This window comes from Idiotropiscis lumnitzeri, chromosome 3 (assembly GCF_059441095.1).
Source record: "Idiotropiscis lumnitzeri isolate Australia: NSW breed Sydney's pygmy pipehorse chromosome 3, RoL_Ilum_1.0, whole genome shotgun sequence".
In the NCBI taxonomy this organism is placed as follows: Eukaryota; Metazoa; Chordata; class Actinopteri; order Syngnathiformes; family Syngnathidae; genus Idiotropiscis; species Idiotropiscis lumnitzeri.
Window position 1 is genome coordinate 13,674,320 of NC_142393.1, and position 27,242 is coordinate 13,701,561.

Genomic DNA, 27,242 nt, shown 5'->3' on the forward strand with positions numbered 1-27,242 from the left:
TCACTGCTGTGCTTCAATGGCACTTTTAATAAAACAGACATTTCATCCTCACAACAGCAATGTCTGAACAGGAAGGGGGGGGGGGGGGCGAGCGGGGATCTGGTGAGGGTTCCCTGCACTTAATGGCTGATGGTGACAAGTGAGAGGGGATAACGTGAGTAAATGTGTGTGTTTGCATTTTTTCCTTAATCTCCATTATAAACGCCAGCTTTATAGATGCCGCACAGTATACTACTTACTGTAATGGTGTTGTGTGTTGTACTAATGAAGTCTACAGTGTCGCAGAAGTCATTATGACCCAAACCATTACCTTTTTACTCTGGAGTAGGCTGTAGACTATCGAATACTTATTTATATCGATTATTCAATCAATTAATTGGATACAATGTGTTTTTTTGCATTAACGTGTATGACGAAACCACTTTTTTCCGTATTACTGTTTATTAACCAATGTACGAATTGTAAGCAATGGTTTATCTGGTGTTATTTGGTCAATTAAAAATAAACAACAACTAAAAAAAACAATGAAGCAATATCACGCGAAAAGGATTGATGTTGTTCTCGCAAATCTTTAGGAAACTGATTAAGTTACTGGTTCGGTCATTGTTTTCCACAGTAAAAGAAAATGTTTGTGCAGAAAAGGTACTTGTTTTCATGAAGGACTACAGAAATCCGAGAATAATGACTGATGAGAGGCTGAAATCAGAGGATTCAGACAATTTTAAATTCAACAATGGCTCTAAATGGTAACTCAACCATTGAAATAACTGCTGATTAATCCGATAATCGATTATTAGTCAATTACTCAATTAATTTTGATACCTCGAGGGTGGACTATAAATTGGGGGATCTAAGAATATGTCAAAGAAAGCACTTGTGTTCTCCTCCTGTGTATTCTCACAAATGTAAATATGTAGCAAAGAGAACCCAAACCACAACCCTTTTCGTTCCCTCCCCCTCACATATTTACAGGAAAAAAATATTACATTCAGTTAATTCACTATAAAGCTAATTCATCTGTGTCTCTTTTTTTTGGCAGAATTTCACAGGGTTTAACATCCAGTTTTAAAACAGACTTCTCTTCCTGTTCCGTTGCTGAAATCTGGACCCACCAAGCCAATCATTAGTGATAAACAAGTCATTGAATCCTCCCTTTTTTTTTTTTTTTTTTTTATCCCGCACCCCGCCCATATTTTTACATATGTACACAAGCAGCAATCTAACATGACAAGAATCCACCCCTCCCTCCCCAAAGCAACAACTCTCCCACCCAAAATAAAAATGCAAACACTGCCCACATCGTACCCTGTTCTAAAAGAGCATGCCAAGTTAAACAATGAACACAGAAAATGTCTCTATACAGAAAAAAACACCCTTAAAAATGTTTTTTTCTTTTTTTTGTTCCTGCTCCCAAAATGCTGGACCCAACTTGCTTCATTTTGGACTTTCCTTTCCCTGGTGCTTATGGGGGGCCTGCTTCTGACCGAGGAAAGTTCTCTTGGGGCTCTTCAGAGGGCAACATTATGCAGGGTGCGTGGGGATTCCTGTGAGGCCACCTGCCATGAAATTTGGGGGCGGGTGATAGGAGGATTCCAGACCGACAGGCTCAGGTTGGTTGCTTGTGATTCTGTTGTTGAGTCACAGATGACGAGGGCTTGGGTGGCCATTGTGGTAGAGCTTCTGCTTGATGTGCACCATGTTGCCACTGGAGTCGTCCAACTGTCGGAGCTGGGCCCTGCGACGCAGCTCTCTAAGGTTGCAGAACTGCGGCAGCCACGACCAGGATGGCGTATCTGGAAAGAGAGACGATTTGATGCTCTGATTACACTGGTCAACAAATTTGTCATACTTTTTTTTTTTTTATTAGAGAAGATGATGATGACGGAGAGGAACAAGAATAGTTAATCGGATGTCTTGTATTCTTTTGAAACTATTGTTAGAGTTCCCAAACACAATAGGAGTTTTAAGTATCGGTATCACCATCTTGCATTTCACAGAATTTGGGGTTGGAAATCAAATTGTTTTCAAACATCACAAGTAGTCAGTGTTCTGCACATACTGTAGGTTTCATGAGGGACCAACCATCGGTCAATAGTTATGCTGCTATTTAAAATTTTAATCGCAGGTGAACGGCTTTGCAACGTCCAGACCAATCGAGCGTTCACAAGAAAAATGATGTTTCTGGGTACGCAGCGAGATTGCTGATTAACTCAATACACAGGTGACAAATTGGTGAAATGCGCAAATGGCACGATCAATGTTTCAACAGAGATCGTTTAAAAATGAAGTCACTCTTCCTTAGTAGTTTTTCGTGCGCTGGGAGGGGTTACTTGCACAAAATGTCCCAGAATAACTGGCATTAAAGTTTCAATCATTTGCGCAGCATAAGAATGACTTATTGCACTTGCACAGACTTTGGACTGCAGTCGCTGAGGTCGTTTAGCTTCCAGCTTCATCATCACTCTAATAACATTTAATTCTAGGAAGTACAAGGGAGCTTTCTCACACTGGCAGGGTGCACAGTCCTGGATTTATTTCTTATGATATTCTATCATAGATATGAAGGTTGAAATTCTATTTCAGCCTGGCAGTCAAGAGAACTTTTTTGTCTTCTTATGAAGGATATGAGCCTTGAATGCACAATTGCTGACCAAAAAGGAAGCACAGTGCAATACAAGAGAACCCTCCAACGCTGTGTTGAGAGCTACTTTATTTTTTTTATGCTTTTTCTATTTTTACGAACGAAAAAATTTAATTATTAAGTCTCTTTTTCATTGCAATGCAATGCTCACTGTACTCGGATTTAGGAGGGCAAACTTTGAGACTAGAATGTCAAATTGGATCATTTAAGTGAGGGAAAAAAAGATAAAATACAGACACTAAAATACGAACGACTGTGTAACATAATTTATCTTTAAAACAAAATAACATTGAGCCTCTTTCCAATAAATGATTCGAGCACGGTTCATTCGGTACGTTCCCATTTTTTCCAATTCAAAACGGTTTTCGTTACACCCCGTAATTACGGACAACTAGTGGCACTATCACAAGTGGAAAACTTTTCATTTGATGTGAGGCATTTACATTTATTTATTTATTCCACTGGATGACGCTCAGTGCCATTAGTAAAGCCAGTCTACTAAGACAGAGAACATTAAATTGACAAAAATGACAACTAAAAACAGGGACATAATCTCACCTACGAAGTAGCCAGAGTACCAGGGGAAAACCATGGACATAAATTACAATGCAGGCAACATAGATAAGATCATTTGAGGCCATAAAAGAAATGTAGACGCGTATCGGAGGTGAACGCTGATGAATATTGGGGGTGTGAGGTAAGGAGTGGGGCAGACATTTTTCGCCTGGCAAAGTGAAGGAGGTGAGGCGAGGCACTCGGAGACAAGAGGAGGGAAGAGCCTAGACCGCAAATGGCCCAGCTAAAGGATGAGTGGGAGGAGGACGAGGAGGAGTGGCGGCCACGACGGTGAAGTTGAGAGAGGATGGGGTGTGTGTGCGTGATGGAGGGGGGCGGGGGGGGGGGGGGTGAGTTATTTATAGCTGTGAATGGGCCATGCTGTCCACAAGGACTGATCTGAAGGGTATCCAAAGGAAAAGGGGGCAAACAAAGGCAGGTCTCTCATTTGAATAAAAGCATCAAGATGATCATGCATGGCTTGGAAAATGGAATTCCATTTGATTTGAATCATTTCAAGTTGCGGGGAAGTGCTTTAGGATTATTGTATTTTTTTTCCCTTTTCTTGCTGTTATGAGATATTTACAAAACATGAAGTGTCGTATCAGAAATGGGGCACAGAGGCAATCCGCATCCGAATGCGTGTGTGTGTGTGTGAGCACGCTGTGTCTTCCTCACTTGCCATTCCAGCTGTTCAGTCGCTCTTATTCTATTTTTAGAACAGGTGGAGGAGAGAGCGGTGTGTAAGTGGGGGTGGGGTTGTGACAGCACCTTCATCCTGAGCATCCCTCTACCTCCACCAACTACACGGGCACGCTCGCATACACACACACCGAAATCCTTCCTCTTGTTGTCGGCCTCACCTCCACTCTTCAAGGCTGGGAGGCTAAATGCGTGTGACCCAGCATCAGTGTCACACACACACATTTATATACACGAGGGGCATTCCCAACCTGCAGAAAAAAAACACTCTTCATACAAAAGATGCTACCACTTTCTGGGTGCTTTTCCATTTCCCTCCGTTAAACGCACCAACTGTTGTATCTGTATAGTGCCCTAACATTTTGGATTATAATAATTATTTAGTTTCAATATAATATGTATCCTGCGTGGAATGGGTAGTTTATTGATTATTAACTTTTTTGTCCTTAAATGTGGTTAAATTGAAGAATGATTAGAATTGCTACTTCACATACTGTGGTGCCATGAAGGTTATTTTAGTTCACAAAAATTAAGTGAAATTAAAAAAAAAACATTTAGAAAATTAAAAAAAACAACTTATGTTTATAAAACTAAATTAATTATAATTTTAATGAAAATGTCAGTTGTTTTCATCTTTGTCAATAATTATCATACAAGATATTCATTTTGAAAACTATGTATTACGGTACTGCTGTATGTCCATACAGAAGATTGTAAAACATTGTTTTAGGGATTTTAGTTTAACTGAATTACACAATACTGTGTGACCTTTTTTATTTTTTTTCATCTTGCACTTGACATATATAAAAAAAAATAGTTATTAATAAACACAACTTAACTAAAAGAACACTTTTGAAAAAAATAAAAAGTAAAAAAAATGAACCTGCTTTGAAAATATAATCCATCCATCCCTGATTTGAGCTGCTTATCGCGATCGAGGGCATGCCTGTCCCAGCTGTCAAAGCTGGACTGGTTGCCAGCCAGTCGCAGTGCACACAAAGACAAACAACCACTCAAACTCACAATCACACCTCAGGGCAATTTAGAGTGTTCAATCAACCCACCATGCATGTCTTGGGATGTGGGAGGAAACTGGAGTACCCTGAGGAAACCCATGCAGGCACAAGGAGAACATGCAAACTCAACACAGGAAGACCGCAGCCCAGGATTGAACCCACCATCTCTGTACTGTGAGGCTGACGTGCTTACCAGTCCACCACAGAGCCAAGCAAATTAATTGAATTTAAGAAAGAAAAGTCAAAACAAAATAAAAACAAAAAACAAACAATACTTACTCTGATTGAGATACAAGTTTAAATCTTTCTCCAATTAAATGAATGAAAATGCAATTAATCTATCCTAGCTTACTCCCAACCCCCCAAAATATTTACATTTTTGTGTTTGTCTTTCTAAAAAGGAAAAATAGCTCTCGATGTACTATTATACTTAAAAAATTAGAATAGTAACATAATTTACTGGATTTGTGTGCCTGACATGGGGTGGTTATTTAATAGCCTACTGTATGTACAGTCATGCAGACAAACAAAACAATAACAATATACAATACATCATTATTTAATCATAAAGCGCTTTAGACAACATTTAACATAAAATAACAATAATACAACAGAACAAAGAAGAATAGACTTATTTTCTTTACTTTAAGTGACTCAGTAAGTAATATTGGTAATGTTTTCGTAGAGGATAAAGAATATATGCCTGAGAGTATTCTTGAACTGTCTAAATGTGTTGTGTTCAAGCGCGTTGCTTCGAAAACCACGACTATCAAAGCTAACTGAAAGCATGTCAAGGTTGCTTTACATTGTTTGTTAGCTTCAGCTTACACGGCCTTTCCATGAGGCAAAACTATGTTGTTTTACAAATCCATTCAGTGTAATTATTTTTGTTTTGTTGAGTGTGACAGTTAACTCCTACTGAAAAATGGCGTTAAAAATCTTGAAGCTTCTTTTTGATGAATTGTTCATTATTTGCTAAATTGCTGCTTATTGTGAACTATACATTTTATGATGGGAAAAGTTCACCCTGGAATAGAATAGTTGTATTTTCATTATTTCCCATGGGAAAAAAATTGAAATCCCCAAAGGTTAGAGGGTAATCAGTACCATCAACTTTTCTACTAACTTTAAAATCGGAGGGAGTGAAGCCCCAGCTGGCACAGAATGTTCTGTTATCTTTTCTTTTTTATTTAGAAATTCCTGCCAATTTGTGCCAAACGACTGAATACATTCCATATTTAGATACAAAAGCAGATGGTGGTTCAAACATAAGAACATTGTGGATGTTTCATTATCCAGTTCACTGGCTATTGTGTAATCAGAGAACACATTGAACAGTAATAAGGGGAAAAAAGGAAATAAGGGCACAACTATCATGCTTAATTGGATTCAAGCATATGGCATGAGAAGATAGATGATGATGATAATGCAGATTATGGGACTGGGGTCACTTTTAGGCCATAGAAATACACAAACGCGGGTTACACAAAATCAGCAGTCAAGCCTCACTCTGGTCCAGCAATGACAAGAGTGCAGTATTTTGGTCTGACACAAACGAACTTTACTTTTCACCTTTGCTTTTTTCAGTGAGAGGTCAAGGCCAGCAAGGCCTTCTCTGCTGGCCCAAACAATACCAGAAGCAATGACTTATATTTACAACCTACATTTATCATCTGAAATGATATTAATTTTCAGTGAGGACTGAACCCTGAGCAAATCCAGGAGGAACTGACTCTCACCCAGAAAGACATGAAAAGCACTTTTTTTTCCTAACTAGGCAAGGCTAGGGCCTGACAAAAGGAAAGTGCTCCCCTCACTTCAACTTAGTTTCTTCTGACATTAAGACGCCACAAAATGATACCCAAATTCAATTTTAATATTTGGTCAGAGGATGAATGGATGAATGGGTGAGTTTGTGAGTGATTGAGTGAGTGAATTAATGAATGAAAAAATAACGGAGAATACATAGGTTTTTCCCCAAAAAATGGCAAATTTGCAAATGCCGAACTAAGACCATGCAGGAATTCACTTTATTGTAAAACAACCAATTATCTTCAATTCTTATTAGAGTGAAGGTGTTAGATATGTTTTTAGATTTTAGCCTCTATGTGCTGCATTGTCAACTGCCCAGGGCCTTCAGAATCACAAGTACTGGTCAATGTAACTTTAAATATATTCACAATGGGACAGTTCCTAAACCAATCAGATTTCAATTTTTTCCACAAAGGACCAGAGCACCGACCTTAATGACGTCAGAATTCAGTCCTGTGACTAGTTCGGCAGAGCAAAACTTGTGACAGGCGACTTTGATAAGAAAAAATATATTTCAAGTGATCTGTACACATGATCAGCATCTCTGAGAAGCACGTTGTATTTTATTTATTTTATTTTAAGTTGTTATGGTATTCAATAAATGAACTGTTTCAGACTGCATGGAGCACAGTTGTGCATTTTTCTGTTGCCTTTTTGTTAGGCTTGACAGGATCATAATTCTGGAGCTGATCATCAATCAGAGCATCAAAAAAAAAAGATTACAGATCACTCAACCAATAAGAAGATAAACATATCAGTCAAAATTAGGTTAATAACTTATTTACGGTACAGTTGACACCAACTATTCGCAGGGGCCTCCCAATTGCCAAAATTTTATAATTAATTGATACCTACTTAAATGCGGGGAAAAATAACACCAGTTAAACCCTAAAATTTTTTCAAGAATGCTGATTGGTCACCAAATAATGACATCACAACTGATAACCAATTTTTGCATAATACGCAAAATATCTGCTATTCGGATTTGTGTTGTTAAGCATTACAAGGAGGATCACAAACCAAGGTTCCACTGAAGTCCTCATTGTAAATCATTGTACTTTTTAGGGGTACAGTGATAGAAACAGACAGGCATTCACTCTCACTTTCACACCAACACTGAAAAAGGAGGTGAACTCACACTGCCCGCACCAAAGTCAGATGGATGTACCGCTACACCATCAGTGACTGATTCGGAACATCTCTGTACTTTTTGGAACTAAAAGTACAAGGAGTTACATTGGAGTCAGATAATTAGTCCTGTGGGGTACTGAACTGTCACTGATAGTAAAGGGCTTCACTCGCCTGACTTCAGTGTGCACTGTGGCTTCATTTCCCACTCAGTAATGGCCTGAATGTGAGTGGGGATGATTGTCTGTCTCTATTTGTGCCCTGTGTTTGACTGGCAGCCAGTCCAGAGTGTACTAGTCTGCCTTTTACCCAAATTCAGCTTGGACAGGCTCGTGGCTAAGCACTACAGTAAATTGATGGCTGGATGGGAAACTGAATCCTACTGTGCTCCTATTTGTACCCACTTGTCAGACATGCATTGTTTGTATTTTATGCTTAGATGTACAGTTCACTGACAACGTAGTGGTTAATACAGCACTGAAAGAAGCGTGAAAAAGTGCACCAAAGAGAATTTGGTTCCAGAGTGAGATGCAGCTCACAAAGTGCCACTTGAGCAATATTAGCTAAGACAAGGTTGTTCAGATGAATGATCAATTGTCTTGACAGCAGATAATTATCAGCAAGATAAAGCATCCATTCTCTCTGCATGCGTGCACCCTAGCTGTGTTTTGGTATCGACTTGACCCTTCAAGAAAAGGAAACATGAAGTCTTGAGAGGATCCGAGCAAACGTTACCTTGACATAAAAAATGTTTCGGACCGTACTGTATAAGCTCAAGACATGACATTTTTCCTAGGATTAACCCTTTCAGTTTAGAAAGCGCTATGACATATTTGCCAATTTTACCAACCCCAGGAGCGTCACCAAGTCACCAAAATTGTGGTTACAGTTTATGGTTTTTGATGAGCTCCATATTAAAGTGTTAACTGCTGACATTTTTAAATCAGATAGGTATTCAGACCGGCTCTGTCTAAGCGCACAGACCTATTATGTCAAAAACACAATATATTATTGTTGTGTATTTTCACTTCTCTTTTTGTGTAAAATTCTCAGCTTTACGATATACATGTTTGAGCCGCAAAAATATATTGGTTTAAATCCCCCCAGTGGCTGGAATATCCCACCGGGTCGTCGCATACGGTTTTATATAGTGATGGAGGTTTGACTCGTGCCAAACGCTAAAGTGCATCAGCGGGGCCAGTTTTGGCCGCCCTCAGAAAAATCTGGAAAAATGAATCGTGAAAAACTTTTTAATGCGTCCTGTATCTCCACAATTCTCGTCTGTCTACAATTCCCCTTTAGAGGTCCTTGAAGATTAATTGTCCTTTACGACTGAGAGTATTATTGTTTACATGTTTTACTTACAGTAGTTTAAATCATCTTTAAACTTGTCAAAATGCTTGTAAAATTAATGAAAGCTGGAGAAAATTATTTTTATTTTCATTATTTCCTAATGGAAGCCATTTGTTTGAAATTCAAACCAGCGTCAGCGGTCAACCTCCATATTCACTTTGTCAAAGTACCAAATGTCTCACTGTCTGCAGTGGGAGTCGAGCGGAACCAGAACCAAAGAGCATCTTACCGTAGTAGCGGCTCGACCTCCAGGCCCTGACGGCGCAGTGCAGGACGCCGTCCAGCCACAGCAAGAGCCAGCTGATGCAGAAGCCCAGCAGCAGGCCCAGCATCAAGTCCATCTCCTGCTTGGTCACACTGTCACTTACAAAGTAGTTCTCTGAGGAGTCCACCAGGGAATGGTCCCCATCGTACGGAATGACATAGTGGACATGATGTCTGTAGGGAAAGACGGATGCCTGTTAGATCTACTGTTTGCTACATACAGCACTGTTCAAAAGGCTAAAAAGGAAAGTCCAGTCAAAACTCAGGTTGGCACCCATTTTGTCCTGTACAGCCACTGCTGCAACTGTCACCTGTTTCCTGGGTTTGGTCATTTGGTCAACTGGGCGAGGACCCGCTCCACTGAAGTCATCTTTTTGCAGAGCTCCATTTGATTGACTTTCACATCATTTTGACTTTGACATTGTGTAGCATCATTCAATGTGTTAAATGTTGCCCACTGAGCATCCATTGCAGCCTGATCATCCTGGAAGGGGGATTCCCCCATCTGTGGTCCCTTCTCAAGGTTTCTCACTTTTGTGGGTATGTGAAGCCCTTTGAGATTTTCGGTGATTAGCCAATAAATTTGACTTGAATTGACTTTGACATGTGACATTCACGATCTGAGCTTTTTGGCATTGTTGACGTCATTTTCAGTTGACAGCAATTGGCAGTATAGGACAAAATGGGGGCCCCATTAGAAGGATAAAAAACAGGTGGCCTTTTCTGCTAAATTCAAAATCCAAAAACAACTGAAAACTGTTGCCCCTAAAATGTGATGATAATGTTAATGTCATATCCATCCATCCATTTGCTGGACTATCTGGATCTTATCCATCTTATTTAGGGCGAAAGGCAGACTACACCGCAGATTGGTCAATCACAGACCACATATAGACAGACAAACATTCACACTCACTTTCATGCCACCACTAAATCAGATGAACCACTTCACTACTAATGAGACAAAGAGGCCCCATTGCCCATGAAGTTAGAATAACTGCAGTTACCACTGTCTTAGCCATCCATTTTTGACAGTGCTTATTTTCATTCGGGTCACTGGTGAACTGGAGACAATCCCAGCCTGACCTAGAGTGAGTAAGATGTACTTTCTGTTTGATTCCAGCTGCTATATAGGCTGTTCGGTCCATTCCTCCCAAACGCCCATTAGTTTCTTACAGCCAACACACATTGGTTCTCTTTGGCCTGCAAATCCTTTTTGAAATCAAGAAGCAACCCACGAATCCATTTGAAAAACAATGTGTAGTCAACAATTAAAACTCACCATCACCATATTGTGCCAATGGATCACAAATTGTTTTATATATATCACATCCTGCTTGTACAAAATGGCAGATCGAAAAAAGATAACATGAGCACAAGAGTTATGTTCCTTTTAATTTCAGCAAAGCATGATGGGAAAGACCTGGATGATTCCGATTGCAATTATAAAGTTAGTGATATTGCACCGGAAGTGGTTTGAATAGGTTTCAAAATAAGAGTATGAGCATAAAGTACAGCGTTAACTGCCTTAAAATTATTGAAACATGTTGTATTAACCAATAAAATATGAAGGTTGCAATGAGGGGTTTCTCGAATTGATACACAGTAACCGAGTATTTAATACTTTTCAGCGTTACACGACGCTGACTGTGAAGAGGGAGATATGTAAATGCACCTGGTGGGAGCTGCATCAGACGAGGTTGTAACAACTAAAATCTGATAACACACACGAAACCGCCGTCCACTTATATCCACCATCCTCCAAAAGAGAAAGTATACAGTACATGTAGCAAATAACTGTAAAATTAATGTAGGCTACTGTATGAAAGTTAATGAAAACATACCAATTTACAATGTTGAAGCGCACCGAAATGTTTTCATTAAACTGTCAGTATTTCTGTACTGACGTTTTAACAGATTTGTGAAAAAATAATTAGGGCTTCTGTGCACTTAATTTTCAAATTTGTCACATGTCATTTGTCATGAACATTATTAAGAATTAAATTGCAGAAGGCACCTGGGCCTTCATTTTATTTTATTCAACATTAGCATTGATTTATTTTAATTATTTAATTACATGATTACATGTTATTTAAGTTACCATCATCAAACAGTATACTTTTCATGATAAATATTTTCCAAGTAATTATATTTTCAGGAGTGCCCGCAGAATCGGAGATTGAACATGCTGTGCTGACAGAGAGTGAGACTTGACGATACATGGCCTCAGCTGGACCGTCTGACTCCGGGGACTTTGCAACCGAGAAGTAGAGAGCACCGGAACAGAGCCATGAGAAAAGTCTAATCACAACATATAAATGAAAGTACTTCATGAGTACCAAACTGCACAGATGAATCAGACATCATTATTATTGTAACATTTTGTTGCCAATTGGTATTTTCATGTTTGTACATTAATTACATATATTATAATTTTTTAACATGCTGCAATATTTTGTTATGAGAATATATTTATTTATTTTTGTCCTGCTTAAATATTAGTTATTTTTTTTGTTTATTTTATATGGCGCATTTCACGGGCGCGGGAGAAAGAGAGAGAGGTAAAATTACAGTTAATGTTTATGTCCTGCCGTGTCGCTTCTTTTTAGCAAGGAAGACAGCAGCTGAAATACGTTTACTAAAACCTATAAGCTGCCATACCACAGCCCCCAAAGACAAGGTAGACCAAATTTTAAGGGTTACATCATTTGTAGGCATAACATTTATTCTGCATCATTGTCCAGGATAAACTACAAAAAAAAAAACCCTCTCACATTCACACCTATGGACCAGTGTCCTCAATGAACCTAACAAGCCAAGCATCTCTCAGCCACGTTTTAACCCAGTGACACAAAAATAAATATTATACGGGGATTAGAACAACTAAAAAAAAAATCAAGTTTTCATGACAAGGTACCCAAACTTACTGTATGTAGCACGAAGAACGCATGCAAACTTCCCAGACGAGGTCCCCGACTTAGATTTGAACACAAAACTTTTGCAACTGTGAGGAAGACACTATCTAATCTTAATTTAAAACTCTTCTTCTTTCTGTGGTCCCTCCACCTCCCTGTACTCCCTCGTGTTCCCACAGATGTGTCTTCCTTTTCTGTTACTTCAGGTTTCCTTCTTAAGCAGTCTCTAGAGTCTTGTGCAGTTTGGTCAAATTCCTTTAAGCCTTTGATAGTTTGTTCTCAATGATTGTTTCATGTGTAACTCTCAAGTTTGATCATGTCTTCAGCTACAACAAGGCCTGCTGCTGGTTCCCATTTTAATTGCTTAAATACAAATTTAAAATGGAAACCTGTAGCTCCGATCCTTCATTCTTTTAGTGGGAAGTGCCAACAAGGAAAATTAATATCTCCATACAGTTTGGAAAACAATAGACTTCATTGTCATTCAATTTAATTTTGTTCTGAAATTCCTTCCGACCCATCGAGGTGACCTACCCAAGCCTAGTGCGCATGTGCATGCATGCGCACAATATACACAATGCATCTTGGCATACATTATTGTAATATGAAGATAAATGTGAAAGTAGTAGCAAAGCACATAATTCCAACCAAAAAGGCTGAATAAGGTTCATTTGGTTCCCTATCAAATTGAACACATTTTCATAGTCAACTATTTAACAATTTCTATTTCATCACTGGCCCTAATCCTCTTCCGTAAATACGTTTAATGTATTATGATAGCTCCGATGACAAAATTACACATGACATCATAACTACTTGACTGATGATTCTTCCAAATGAGTCTATGGAAAATTGTTAAAGAATTCAACGAGTTGCGATTTATTTACCTCAATACAACTGAATGGAAGATCGCTAGCGACTCCGGGCTAAAGATGGCGTCTAGGTCTTCACGTCCTCAACCGGCCGCGACTTCCTCTCGTGCAGTGATCCCCAATCAGTGGTTGTAGTCCTGTACCGTGGGACTTTTTCCAATGTGAAATAAGTGCATTGTCTCAATAAGGGTTGAGAAAAACTCCGCTAGTAAAGTAAATATGTAACTATGGGAAGAGCGCCGCGCAACTTCTACACACAGTGCCAAAGGAGCACAGCACCGCCACCTGTCGGCAGCGGCCCTGTACTTGCTTGGCTCCACTGTGCACTTCATTCAACCATCCACCCATTACCCAAGCTGCTTCTCCACACGAGGGTCGTGGGCCTGCTGGAGCCTATCCCAGCTGTCTTCGGGCATAGGCGGGGTACACCCTGAACTGGTTGCGAGCTAATCGCAGAGCACACAAAGACAAACAAGCATTCGCGCTGACAATCACACCTAGGGACAATTTTGAGTGTTCGACCAACCTACAGTGGATGTTTTTAGAATGTGGGAAGAAACCAAAGTACCCAGAGAAAACTCACACAGGCACGGGGAGAACATGCAAACTCCACACAGACTCCAAGTCGGAGTCAAACCCTGCACCTCCACAATGTGAGGCGGACGTGCTAACCAGTCGACTTCCGTGCACTTCTATCACTTATATAATTTGACACACACATTCATTATATATATATATATATTAGGCAGGTTGTTAAACATCAGCATGTGCAATGCATGTGTGATGAAACATGTATATTGGCCATAAAGAGACAAACAGTCGTGTCTCCAACTGTCTGTGTCGGCAATTAGTGGAATCACTGCAAATGCGATACCTCTGTTCCCATCTCGCTCATGTATTTGAACAGGAAATACTTAATTAAGCAATTTCATTCATTTTAATGAACAGATCATTGACATTATTGGATTGAAAAATAAAACCAATGTAAAGCATAGGACTACAAAACGAAAATGGGAACAAATTTAATGTAATCATTATTTCTTTTGTTTTATTTTCTTACTCTTCACATGCAGGGGCTCGTGGCACAGTGATGCTCTGACTGCCTTGACTGCACGTCTCTGAGATGTGGCTGTGTTTACAATGAACCATGTCGTATGCAAACTCTTGTTAAATAGGAGTCAGCAGCACACAATTGCCACCATTGAAAGTGCCTCTGGTTATCCCCAAGTAAAGTTCATATGTTCTAGTAGCCTTTTCCTAACATTTTTGTAGTCCCTTACAGCATAAACCGCAGAAAGCTGTCACAGCACCAGAGGGATCTTGTTGCTCAAAGAGAAAGGCAATATATATATCCACTGCATAAATAAGGAATATTAATTGTAAAAAATCTATTACACGATGTGAGTTGTAGAGTTGTTTACATAATTAAATTTGGTTCACAAAATAAATTAATTCTTGTTCTAATATTTGGAAGTAAAACCTTTACTCTTTGTTTTATTTATTTCATTTTTTATTAAATTTAATACATTTTACTATGATATTTTTGGGTTGAAATCAAGCTAAATTAAGCTGCCTTAAAAAATGCAAAGAAAGTGATTTAAAACAAACAAACAGGCAGGTGATGTATGCCAGGCTTCATTTGATGACAGAGCAAATGAGGTTGCCAAATAAAATGACACTGACAATGTCCTCCATCCTGACAAGGTGAACAGTATGGGCACCGTGACACGTCCACACTCCTCAGGTGGACCTGCACACGTCTGCAAGAGTCATGCGCCAGACAAATTGACCGAATATTGATGGGGCGGGCGTTCGTGTGCATTCTTCAGTGATGTGAGTTACTGGAATTGCACATGCAATTACGTGTATCAGTATGTGTCGTATTTTGAAGCGGAAAGAATGATACAGAAATACAACTAGAACCTGAAATCTGTCTCTATGTTTCAATATTTACAAGCTTGAGAAAAAAAGCCAATGAACTACGATAGCAATACACTCACTGACCACAAAAATAGGTCAAATTGCACACCTGAATGAGATGCAATGAAAACAAAACAAACATTCTGCCTTTGCAGAAATAACACTCAGTTTTAATTGATAGCATTCATCCAACAATATGTTTATGATTGTGGTCTAACGTGCCTCGGTGCACAGTTACGTTGCATGCCGCATTGTTTTCACAGCATTCGTAAAAACTACTGCCGAGTGTTCTACTGCTTTGAAATGTTATTAACCAAAAGGGTTTAACTTATTTTACTGTCATGTTCTGTTTTGGTTTCGTATTTAGTTTCATGTGTTGGCCTGATGTTCCTCTGTCTTCTGTCTCGTCAAGTCTATTATGTCCACCTGTGTTCGTTTACCCAAGCCCTTGTGTCAACCAATCAGGTCCTTCCAACCCTCTGTGTCTTGTCCAGGTGCTCCTGGTTGTCTCGTTACTTTGTTTGTATTTAGTTCCCTGGTTGCATTCATTTCTTGTTGGTCCATTGTCACTAATCGTTGTCTGTGTCAGTTGTCCTGTTCGGTGTTTTCTGTCAGTGTCCAGGTCCGCGTCCTGCCTGCCGGTCTTGTCTAGTTTAGTTCAGTCCAGTTGTTTTGTACTATGATTTTCTTTTTTGATTACATTTCTATTAAGTTTCCCCTGCCTCGCTTCCCTGCATTTGGGTCCTCCTCTACCTCCACCTCAACGTGACATTTTGCACTTGTATGACCGCTAAGAATATTACAACATCAGCTGTTCCGCAACCCCAACAAGGATGAGGACCATAGACTTAGGACAGAGTTACTTGGACTCCTACCTCGAATTTTCTGAGTGAGGTCGTAAGTAATATTTTTGTTTGGCTAGAGTGTCAAAATATTAGTAACACCTCTTGTTATCATGCAGTATTGTTCTACACAAGATGTAACCTCAATAATAAGCCCATTGTTACATTAATACCTTAGGTTAATAGGTTCAACCACGTCACTACTGTTCTGTCATCCTTGCACCAGCTTTGCAAAATCATAATGACTAAAGAACACAAAATTGTATCAGTTTGAACTTTGATTTTTGTGCGTGACAAAAGAGTGACACTTCAAAAGTCATGCGTGATTCTGACTGATTGGTTATAGTTCCTCGGGTGCGGTGGTTTCTTATATATGAAATTACTGATGCGGCCAAGGAAGGCTGACTTTTTTTTTTCACAGATATTTATTATTTACTCCATTGCTTGATTGATTTGATCCCCTTCAGTTAAAAAAACAACAATAAATTAAGTTTTACAAGTCGACTGAAAAGGCGCAGGCAAAGGGCGAAGCTGCCGCTTATCAAGCATATGCCCTTTTTTTACAAGACAAATGTATTTCAACAAAGAACCTCATTGACACGCCAACACAAGCTTCATCATCTCAATGAATGATATGAAGTCATAAAAAGAAAACAACTCTTTTTTTAAAACAGAAACTACTGCTAATAATGCACATTAGTATATTTTACTTTGAAAAGACTATGTATATTTGGTCCCAGTGAACAGTAAAATTTGAGAGTAAAATATGCAGTGTAAAATTCTACTTAAAAATTTACACTGAATATTTTACTCGGTTTAGTAGGACCAAATAGTCTCATTAGAATAAAATGTAAATTTACTGTGCACAAACTAACCAAGTCATAATGGGAAAAAAACATGAGGTTTTTTTTTTTTTTTACTTTGATTTTTTTTTAACTCACCCTTTATCTGTAAAATCCAAAATTCCGTTGACAAAAATAAATAAAGCTTAAGTGAGGGTCTTCTTTTCAAACGTAACTAACGAAGTGCGGAGTGTTGTTGGACAGGCTGTGCCGGCTATTATTATTTATTTATTTTATTTTTTTAAGAGGAGCAAAGCAAGGTGTGAATCAAGGATGAGAGTTGTCGTTTGGCTTTTTGGCCATGTTGAACTTTTTTATTTTATGCATGTATGACTATTCTATAACTACACAAAAAAGTGCTAAATAAATACAATTGGCTTAACTGAGGTCAAAACATTACAAACGACTCTATGACACAATGCTGTTGAACCCCCAATCCCTATTGAAAACATGTTTGCTAAAGCTGATTTTTTTCATCCAGCACTTATGTGCAATCTAAGCAATTATTGTACTCAATAATGTGGCAAGTACTGTACTGTATATACAGCCTGATGTTTTAATGACAAATTCAGTGTGAATGGATGCAACAATCCAGAAAAGAGGACAATGTCTGCCCTGCAGTATCTGACACCCTTCCACTTAATAGAAATGCATTCTAGTGCACATTAATGAATACATGGATGAGTTGATTGCTGCTGCTGCTGCTAACCACCCCCAACACTCCACATTACACTCTCTTAGCACATCTTCAACCTCATCCGCCACCCTTTTATCGCAGCCAGCTTTAATTTTTGAGGCCCGTATAGAGTGCATGTGCACTTGAAGCTCACACTCCAACACCTATTTATGGCGCCTCCGACACACACCTTGGCAAGACTGCATGCAGCAAAGGCGTATGCAGTCGACGCATGCAAAACACGCCTCGACCACCAGTGCATGCCTTCTGTGTTGGAATAAACGGAGGCAGCAGACAGCTTTGCGGAGCTCCATCGCAAACCCACAACCCCCCCGCCCGCGGGCCTCCTCATAACAAATCGACGGGTAAAGCATGAAAACGAGCATCGCGCGCGCGCACACGCACACACACGACGGCGTTTATTACCTCCCACAGTTGCAGTGACAGACGCGGTCCTCCCCTCGTAGATGTGGCAGGATGTAGTTGTGAAAACGATCTAGTAGTGCGTTCATGTCCATTAAACAGGCGATCGCCTGAAAACATACATGCCAATCAGGTGGGACATGACGAGCAAAAAAAAGGGGGATCTAAATTCTCTCACAAAAAAAAAATACAAGACAAAAATAACCCGCACGAGGAGAGGTTAAAAAGAGAGAGAAAGACTCTCCAGATTCTAAGATGAGCAGGAAGAGGATGGGGAGAAGAAGGTGGAGGAGGGGGGCATGGATGAAAATGGATTATTTATTTATGAAGGAAGGTGATTATAAAGGCAAGCAAACTTAAATTGAGCGGCTGTAATGTTGCGTTTGATTCAACTCGAACGGAACTCCTCCGCCGTGCATGCGGGGCATGTGCAGGGTGAGTGTGTCTTACCATTACAACTGAAGCACCCAGAATCATAAAAATCATGGTGGTTGTGATCATATGCATCCAAACTTCCAAACTGGCCCACCACTGGTCCTCTCGCTCTCTCTACTCCGACTGGGCACTGCAGGGCTCTCCCTCTTCATGGGGCCGCCGCACAGCCCCTGGCTCCCGGTGTACCTGGTTTCGGCAACCCGGGGTACCCCTCCCTTCCTTCCCTCCTCCTCCGGTGTCCTCCTCCGTTCCACGGGAAGCAGCCGTGGGCCCCTCGCCGTCCAACGACACCCCCTCCCCGGTGTCTCGGATGCGGCTCAACGGCGGTCTCCTAATTAATCAATCAAAATCAAGCAAAAAGATCCGATCTTTTCTCAATCCATCTTGAAAAACAAATGGACAGACATGAAAAGATAGCCTCGCAAAAAGGGATTCCTCGCTATCCGTTCTTCCTCGGCCCAGGATATTCCGCCTCAGTACCGGCAAAGTCTGTCCTCCATGGGGCCAAAACGGTGACTTTCCCCAGGATGAATATGTCAAAGATGTGCACCGACGACTCCTCTTTCGGTAGACATGGAGGTGGCCAAAGTCTGCGAGCTGGTTACACTCACGCTGCGCTCCGAGTCCTGGTCCGAATCAAGCTGTATTGACGCCCGGAGCCACACGCACATGACGGGACTAACCCATCCTGGACCCAGCAGCAGTAGCAGCCCAAGACCAGCACCCACTCCCACGACGGTGCGCGCGCGCCACTGCATGGTGGGCGGTGTGGCGGGAAGGGAGGGGTTGAGGAGGGGTGCTTTAATGCTTCGCTTCACACACAGGACATTTTATTAGGTACACTTGCACAATCTAACGCCAGGCACGATTTCAACGTTTAGCGTTGTGTTTCTCAATCATTTTCTGTAACGCAAGTAAGAAGATAACATTTTGCGAGTTCACGACTCTCCTATATTTAGTATCTCTTGTCTATAAAATTGTTAGTTACTCCTTTTGAGTTCAATAAAGGCTCAATTTCGGTATTTGGTTTTAAGAGACATTTAATGTTGTCTACGTGTCTTTTCATGCTAAAACAACACCCCAACAATGCAGTCAAAAGAGCAATAAAAACTCAATTAACACCCCAAATAAGGATGCGTTACATAAAGAAATAAAATAGCACAAATTTACCTCATTAGCCACATTGTCTCAAAAGGAATAAAAGTTTGGACAAATCTTAACAAAGAGACGACTTGTCTTCCAGGCCAAACTCGAGCCTTCTCAACCTCTTGTGGCCATTATGTGCTTCTGTTGCCTGTTTCCCTTCAACAGCAGTGTATACGTGTGAAAAAAAAATAAGTTGCCACTCTTCACTATGGTTTTAAACCAAAATAAATGAACTGAAAATTATAACTTACTTTAAGTTTTAACATTAAATAATGTCTTTATTCAGTGTGCTTTTGAACCACATTAAAACTATGAAATAAAAGAAGGAAGAAAATTAGTTTCCTTTGACGGCAGCTACATTGTGATAAGTACACCTCTGCATAACATTGTATCCTTATTAACATTCTAAAAAACAAGACAAAAAAAATAAATACAGATTAACATTAAACAAAGAATACTGAAACTTTAGATGTTATTTTTAGTCTATAGTAGAAAAGATTTGAAGTGCACAAATTTGATTGAAACAAAAATTCAGTGCCACTGCCACCCACTGTCATGGATGTGAAATTATACTTTATTCTTGGAATGGCCCCCCTACAAAAATACAGGCAACTTCCTCTCCCTCTTTTCGATTATATTTTCAGAAGAAAAAAGACTGGCAAAATAAAAATCTGAAGTGTGATGAGAAAGACTGTGACTCATCTTTGAATTATGCCAGCTGGAATCCACCTCAGCTGACTTTGGCTGAGAGGCAGTGTACACCTTGATCGGGTTGCAAAAAACACGCCATTCACAATTGAGATCATGTAGAGAAGGGGTCACTAATGTAAAGCTTAACGTCGCTTACTATAAGAAAATTTACATAGACATCTCTACTTGTGTCCACTTCCACCTCAGAAAATATCAAAATGATAACCTCAATACTTTGGATTTAGTGGACATTAAGTGACATTAAGTTATGATGAGCGCAAATGGAGAGGAAGACACTAATAATATAAATAAAATCCCAAATATTGGTGCGGTCGTTATGAAATTTTCAGAGATTGGGCTGGGCATAGGTGGAGGTGTGCAAATCACTTATGGTGATGATTGGGCATAGTTTTCTTACACTGAGCGTCATAAAGCTTTTCTCTATAGTGAACGTTGATGGTGCCATAGACTTGTCCATAACATAAAATCCAAAATATTGTGGCAATTGTTTTGATAGGTTGAAGTGGGCATGAGTAGAAATATGTGTGTGAATTGCATTGACGATCGGTTATGTTTGCTGACACTGACCAACGTTAAGCTTTTTTACATAAAGAGTTTTAGGGTGTCCTGAAACTAATTCCACTTCACCACAACTGCAAGTTTCAATCCATTAATTGTCATTGGTTGTCATATAGCAGCAGTCAAATCTGTCTGCTGTTATTTTAGTCTACGCACGAGGTAGGCTTGTAAAATTTGATTTTATGTGCTATATAGTAACACGCAGTACACGGATATAACCCTCTCAAGCTTTCAAGTTGTTATTTTTAGGCTCACTCACACAACATGTGTACGGACAAATGTAACGATGGGTTACCTGTACTCGGTTGACTGCTCTTCTGTTCCACTCAGGTGGGTAACGCTGATGCTGCACATGCATGGGAAGGCCTTGAGGCTATGGCAACTGCTTCCAAGCACTGCTCCTTTAGAACACTCACAGCGTGTGTTGCTGTAGATTTATGTGCTGCATGCTTCTACTGATGCAGTTTTTATCCTCTTGCCTCACTCTGAATTTGATTTCGTAAACATTCCGTTTATTGCTTCTCAGCCCACGCCTCCTCCACATCACATTCTTCAACAGTGTGAAGTCGTCAGGGGGAGAAATTGACGAGTAGATTTGCTAAGAGCTGAGAACAGCACAAGGTGGGCTGCTCTTTCAGCCCCCCTTAAAATAATAACCTGACTGTCCTTTTTGAGTCAGTGTCTGGCGTATGAACATTAATATAACACTGAATACTACAAAGGTAACAATTAAAAATGTAATTACCGGATTGTATTGATGATAAAGAAGCAAAAATTGAGTTTGATTGAATTTGACTACAATATTCTTTTTTTACCTTGAAGCGAAAGCGGTTTTTGGGATTTGCGTTACTTCCGGGTGACGTATGAGGAAGCAAACACTCATTTGGGATGACGTAGGAGGACAATCATATTACTCTTCGAACTCAAACGCATTTTACAACTAAATCGAGTTAAAGTAAGTAACTGCTTCAAAATGTGCCCAACCCTCCATTTGTTCGTCTTTCGGAGAAAGTTTGCGTTACAATGAATTATTACGTAATTACGAGCCGTCATGTGCTAGCTGCTAGCATAGCCGTGAAAGTTGGTGCAATTGAACGCTTGACTTGAACCAACACTATCAGTTTTCTTTTACTATCAACCCTTAGGACTTTGATGGTTGTTGAACGAAATGTCCATGCTACTTAAATAATTGTTAAGTTTGTTGAAAGATTACCATTAAGGTTATTTTATTTATATTTAATCCTTTCAAGAAATATTGCTTCTTTTTATAGTAATATGTACTTAAGAAATAAATGGAAGCTCATTCTCTCATCACATATATTTACTTTTATAAATATAGTTGGATGTATTTATTCAGAATTTTAAATTACTTTTACTGTTGCTTTGTTTTCTTTTGATTGAGATGTTTTTTTCAAGTTCATATTGTATTTTTTAATTTAATTTTACAATATAAGTTGTTCTTTGCACATAAAACATTTTATTGTTAAGAATCAAGTACAAACTACAATTGATTCCTCGATAGATACAGATTCATCTCATTTGTTTTACATTATTTTTTTTTACATCTCAGCAATCAAATTCTTGCCCCACCTTGAGTGCTGTAATTCTATGACTGGTTTTGCAGGGCTGTCACGGAAGATGTCAACAAAACACATAGCCAAGCTTTCACGGAGCAACAAGAAGATTGAACTGGAACGAAAGAGAGACGAGCGGTCAGCACGGCGGGCGCTCGCCAAGGCCCGTAAGAATCGTCCTCTAGATGATGATGAAGGAGCAGAGTTTCTCAGTTTCTCTACTCAGCTGCAGGCGTTGGGGCTGAAGCTGAGAGAAGTCCCCGGTGATGGGTAAGTCGCTGAATATTTAGAAGTCCAACAATCATGTCTATTGTTATGAACTCATTCCTATTCATAAAATTTGTCTTGTGATGTGGTAAAGTCACATCGCCCGATTGAACAAACATACATCGATAGTGGAACACCCTGGTGCATGGGGCGACTAAGCACCCTGAGAGCAATTTAGGGCATCTGCCTTACTCAAGGTTTTGATTAATCGTCCAACCCAAATAGAAATTACATGAATCTGTTCCCGTTCCCTGTAAAACACCAACTTTTTTTTTTTTTAAATAAGGAAAAAAAGCACTTTACAATATTGTACTTCATGAAATATGCACCTTGCCCAATGAGGGGCATATAATCCATACAGATAGACATGAAGACAGTCATATCTGCTCAGTTAGCTGCAGTAATATTAGTTGTTTCTCACAGAGGATAAAGAATATACACCTGTGAGTATGGCTCCATTTTCTGTCTACGCGTTTGCGTTCGAATAGCCATTAGTTAAAGAGTTATAAGTAGTGATGGGAAAATGAAGCTTCTCGTTTGCTTCTTAAACCGGTTGTTGAATCATCATATCTATTGATACGTTGATACTAGTTTTGTTACCCCGTGCACAGTGGATTTTTTTGTGGATTGCGTGTTAGCATTAAACTTGTGGACTTTCGTCAGACAAAGTTATATGGTTTGAAAATCAACTGCTTGAATCGAGCACTTAAGCTCTTTTTTGAACATCTGAGTAGAGTTACAAGTCGATTGCAACTTTGCATGTGTACTTTTCTACTTCTTATGTTGTCAAAACGTTACTTGCAGGAACTGCTTATTCAGAGCCCTCGGAGACCAGTTAGAGGGTCACTCCCGATCTCACCTGGAGCTACGTCAAGAGACTGTCCAATATATGATGTCCCATCGACAAGACTTCGAACCCTTTGTAGAGGATGATATTCCCTTCACAGAGCACTGTAAGAAAATGACCCCATCGTTAACATTGTTGCATTTGATGTTCATGTTCAACTCAGGATGCTGAAGTTCTCCAGTGAATCGCAGAGCACATAAAAACAAAAACCATTTACACTCACGTTCACACCGATGGGCAATTGTCTTAATTGAGATAACGTCTGTTAATTGGAATGTGGGAGGAAGTTGGACTACTGAGAGAAAACCTACATAAGTGCAGGGAGAAAATGCAAACAAAACAGAAAGAGCTGACACTCAAACCCCGAAACTTTGACTGCAAGGCAGATGTAGTATAAGACCCAAAGTAGACGTTTTGTTCCTCTGAGACCCAGACTTACTAAAATAGATCACGTCACCATAACATCAACATGATAAAGGAGACACGATAAATCTTTGTCGCAGTGATGATCAGGAAAATGGCTTTTTTCAGTATGTTTCCTTTAATCGTGACCCAATAAAAACTAACCCGCAACCAATTTTGGGTCCCAATCCAAACTTGGAGAAACCTTGCATGATATCAAAAGACAAATTGTATGTACCTTTGTTCCTTTCACACGTAGTATCCAACTTGGCACAGCTTGGAACATTTGCAGGCAATGACGCTATCGTGGCTTTTGCTCGCAGTCAGCAGGTTAAAGTGGTCATCCATCAGCTGAACACACCACTTTGGGAGGTGAGGCCATGACCTTTTTTCTTTACAACCGTGTACAACCAAAGGTTAGATATATCGTAACTATTTTGGTTTACTACTTTTGTTTGGGCTGGCAGATAAATGGCGCGGAGAAGCAGATGTGTAGAGAACTTCACATTGCATACCGCTACGGGGATCATTACGATAGTGTGAGGCGCATCGACGACAACTCAGAGAGCCGTGATCACCTACGCATTCAGGTATATATTGGACTCCAGGAATTAACTGTACATTGAATGAGGAACTTTATATGTACACACACACACACACGCAATCACAAATTGGAACATTTTCTCTTCTTCGCGATCAAGGTCATCAAAGTTTACAGTGAACCTCCACTATGAGAATTGCAAATTTAAAAAATCTGCAAATAATTCATGCCCCACCCAAAATGCGTTTATAATTGCATATAGATGGCGACAAAGCACTTAAGAGAAGACCAGAATACTGCCCAACAGCAAATCTTAATCAGATGTGGCTTTATTTTACGAAATGTATTTTTGAAAAAAATAAGTAAATGAAAATTAAAAGTTTTTACTACCGGTATTTTTTTTTCTAGCATATCTGCTGTTATTTTTTTTTAAAATGGATATGTACATTTTGGTTCTGGGTTGGTACTTTCAATGGGACTTGTCTGAAGTGGGATTAGAATCCACGTCTCCTGGGGAGACTGCGACTTGTATGCAGCGGCTTATGAATTTTGAATTTTGACCATGCATTGTAAAACATAACAATGGTTCTTCAGAGAAAAGAGCACCCCTTGTTGAACCAAACTCTTCATTCATAAATATTAAAAAATGTATTGTTATTATTTAAACTGGATGTGTTACAGAATAAACAAGGTTATCTTTGGAATCAGCTCCAAAAATGCAACTGCAAAACTGTACTTGCATCTCTGAATAAAACATTTATCGACATTTGTAATGCACAAGACTTTATACAGTTTCGGCATAAATAAACCTAACGTGTTTTAACTAAAGACTTTTCAGAGAACCTAACATACAGGTAATTGTTTCTGTAAACACAAAATTGATGTAACCTTGCTTACAGGTTCTGGTAAATATTGAAGAAAACTTACTGTCTTAGATGCCAACAATCTAGATCCAAAGGGTCTGGGTCCAAGTCCATGGAACTAAGTTCATGATAAATGTGTTTAAAATGAGAAAAACACTCATGAAAAAGGGGTCCTCAAAACGTTATTGAACATATCTGTAAATGTAAGAGATGTTTTCTTATTTCGGAGAAGTTAAGTTTTTAAATTATTGTTTAAATTGGTGTATTGGAATGTTGAGTTAACGTTGGGATTTTCTAGCGCTTTGCTTGAGGTCTTGCTGTGTGCGTGCGCGCATGTGTAACAGTATTCCCAACTGCTGTCACTGTACTGCGAGATGAACAATGAATTAGCGACTTAAACGATTGAAGCGAGTGCCGTCTGTCATCCTCAGGTGTCCAACAAGCATAAAAAAGAGGACAAAAGACAAGAGAAGAAGAAGCGTCCAGGAGAACGAAATCGACTTAAAGTCCTCAACAACCGAGTGGACCAGAACCAGAATCTACCAGAGGCTGTCACTTTAATACCAGCTTTAAACACGCTCAGTATATGAGTCTGCCACATGGACAAGAAAAAAAACTGCTGGTGAATGATGTTTTTCCACGAGAATTTGCGCAGTCAAATTTGAGCTAGAGTCCTTCGACTTTCCTACAAATGTTAAGAGTGCCTTCAAACGTGGATGTTGGGAAAAGACACACCCGGCCAGACCTCATTTTTGAGAGTTCTTTTGTTTGCGTCAATTTTGATGCCTAGTTTTGTTACCGTGTGTGTGTGGTTACAGTTACCACATGATTATTTCATGAAGGATTTTTGGGGGGTTCATTTGACAAAGAACTGATTCTTGGGATTGTTTGTTCCATTTGTCCAAAGGAATAAAAGAGTCAGACCACAAACTGTTATGCACCTTGTCAAAAGAATTTAAGTACTCAAAATGCATTATATATTTCATTGTCATACATTATTTATTTATCCAATCGTATTTTGTTTATTATCTAAGTTCTTAGCAACACAACTGAGCATTACCAAAATGTTTGCTGAATATTTAAAGAAAAATAAAGGGGTTAAAATTCAAAAAGTGTTTGCCAATTCCTAAATAGACTACAATGGCGTTCTTGCAGAAAGAGTGAGACCTCTGCATGTAAGGGGCCTGGCTTTATTTTTTTGTGTGGTGGGCTTGGAGTCCAAGGTGGATGCAAGTGGAGAAATCAATTCAAAAAATTTCTTTGCAAGAATATGTTCAATGAGCCACCACTCGTCTAAACATGGCATAAAAAGATCCACTATCCTAAGTTAACAAACAACAAAATAGCTTAACAAAATAACCACATTTTGTGATTTTATTTTTTCCTTCAATGCTAAAGGGCCTCCTTGCATATAAAAAATGCCATTGAAGAGCACAAAACTGCTGAACAACAAACCTCATTTGTGCATACTTTTCACAAAAATCAACTCACTCAAAATTGACACCTGTGGATTTGTAGAGTTTCCCTCCCCCATTTTCCCCCAAATTGGAAAACATTGTTTTCAGCCTTTTTGAAGAATTTGGGGGGTTGAAAAAAAAACATCTAAATTATTAGTTTTTCTTAGTTGATGGGTGTGGTCAGGGGCCATAAGGCAATTTTCAGTCAACGGCAAGAAAGTGGCAGTACAAGATAAAATGGCTGCAAGGGATAAAGACAGTTGGATTTTGCTGCCTAATTCAAATTCATAGCGGGATACCGTTCTTCCAAGATCGAAACTTGCACCAAAAATTCTCCACCTCAAATTTTGTGCAAGAAGGTAATATACACTAGTCACAAAAAGTTTGGGATACTCTTATTAGGTTCAAATTTCAGGAGGAACATAAAATTCACGAATGTTACAGTTGAGCTTAATTTGACCTTTGTAAACTGGAAAATGG

General features: G+C 39.4%; 2 protein-coding genes across 6 annotated transcripts; one reads left to right on the forward strand and one right to left on the reverse strand.

The window, feature by feature from the left end:
- tmem240a (transmembrane protein 240a) lies at window positions 1–21,686 on the reverse strand. 3 transcript variants are annotated; one of them, XM_088290594.1, is made up of 5 exons: window positions 21,107–21,682; window positions 18,412–18,727; window positions 17,965–18,071; window positions 9,437–9,645; window positions 1–1,793 (listed from the first exon to the last, which is right to left on the reverse strand). In XM_088290594.1, the coding sequence occupies exons 2-5, from the start codon at window positions 18,466–18,468 to the stop codon at window positions 1,639–1,641; spliced, it is 528 nt and encodes a 175-aa protein (XP_088146720.1). In that variant the 5' UTR covers window positions 18,469–18,727; window positions 21,107–21,682; the 3' UTR covers window positions 1–1,638. The 3 variants fall into 3 exon arrangements, with proteins under 3 accessions (XP_088146720.1, XP_088146718.1, XP_088146719.1); XM_088290592.1 differs by lacking the exon at window positions 18,412–18,727 and having other exon boundaries at window positions 21,107–21,686; XM_088290593.1 differs by lacking the exon at window positions 21,107–21,682 and having other exon boundaries at window positions 18,412–20,632.
- Window positions 15,733–26,417, forward strand: otud3 (OTU deubiquitinase 3). 3 transcript variants are annotated; one of them, XM_088290589.1, is made up of 7 exons: window positions 15,733–16,075; window positions 21,634–21,766; window positions 22,436–22,655; window positions 23,457–23,605; window positions 24,161–24,273; window positions 24,369–24,491; window positions 25,737–26,417. In XM_088290589.1, the coding sequence occupies exons 3-7, from the start codon at window positions 22,450–22,452 to the stop codon at window positions 25,893–25,895; spliced, it is 750 nt and encodes a 249-aa protein (XP_088146715.1). In that variant the 5' UTR covers window positions 15,733–16,075; window positions 21,634–21,766; window positions 22,436–22,449; the 3' UTR covers window positions 25,896–26,417. The 3 variants fall into 3 exon arrangements, with proteins under 3 accessions (XP_088146715.1, XP_088146717.1, XP_088146716.1); XM_088290591.1 differs by lacking the exon at window positions 21,634–21,766; XM_088290590.1 differs by lacking the exon at window positions 15,733–16,075 and having other exon boundaries at window positions 21,615–21,766.
- The last annotated feature ends 825 nt before the right edge of the window (window positions 26,418–27,242 follow it).

Coding starts and splice junctions, on each gene's coding strand:
- otud3 (XM_088290589.1), top strand. CDS start 22,450: ATGTCAACAAAACACATAGCCAAGCTTTCACGGAGCAACAAGAAGATT. Junction 23,606..24,160: donor TATTCCCTTCACAGAGCACT/GTAAGAAAATGA, acceptor TTTCACACGTAG/TATCCAACTTGGCACAGCTT. Junction 24,274..24,368: donor TGAACACACCACTTTGGGAG/GTGAGGCCATGA, acceptor TTGGGCTGGCAG/ATAAATGGCGCGGAGAAGCA.
- tmem240a (XM_088290592.1), bottom strand. CDS start 21,169: ATGCATGTGCAGCATCAGCGTTACCCACCTGAGTGGAACAGAAGAGCA. Junction 18,072..21,106: donor GAGCAGTCAACCGAGTACAG/GTAACCCATCGT, acceptor GTATGTTTTCAG/GCGATCGCCTGTTTAATGGA. Junction 1,794..9,436: donor GAGGTCGAGCCGCTACTACG/GTAAGATGCTCT, acceptor CTCTCTTTCCAG/ATACGCCATCCTGGTCGTGG.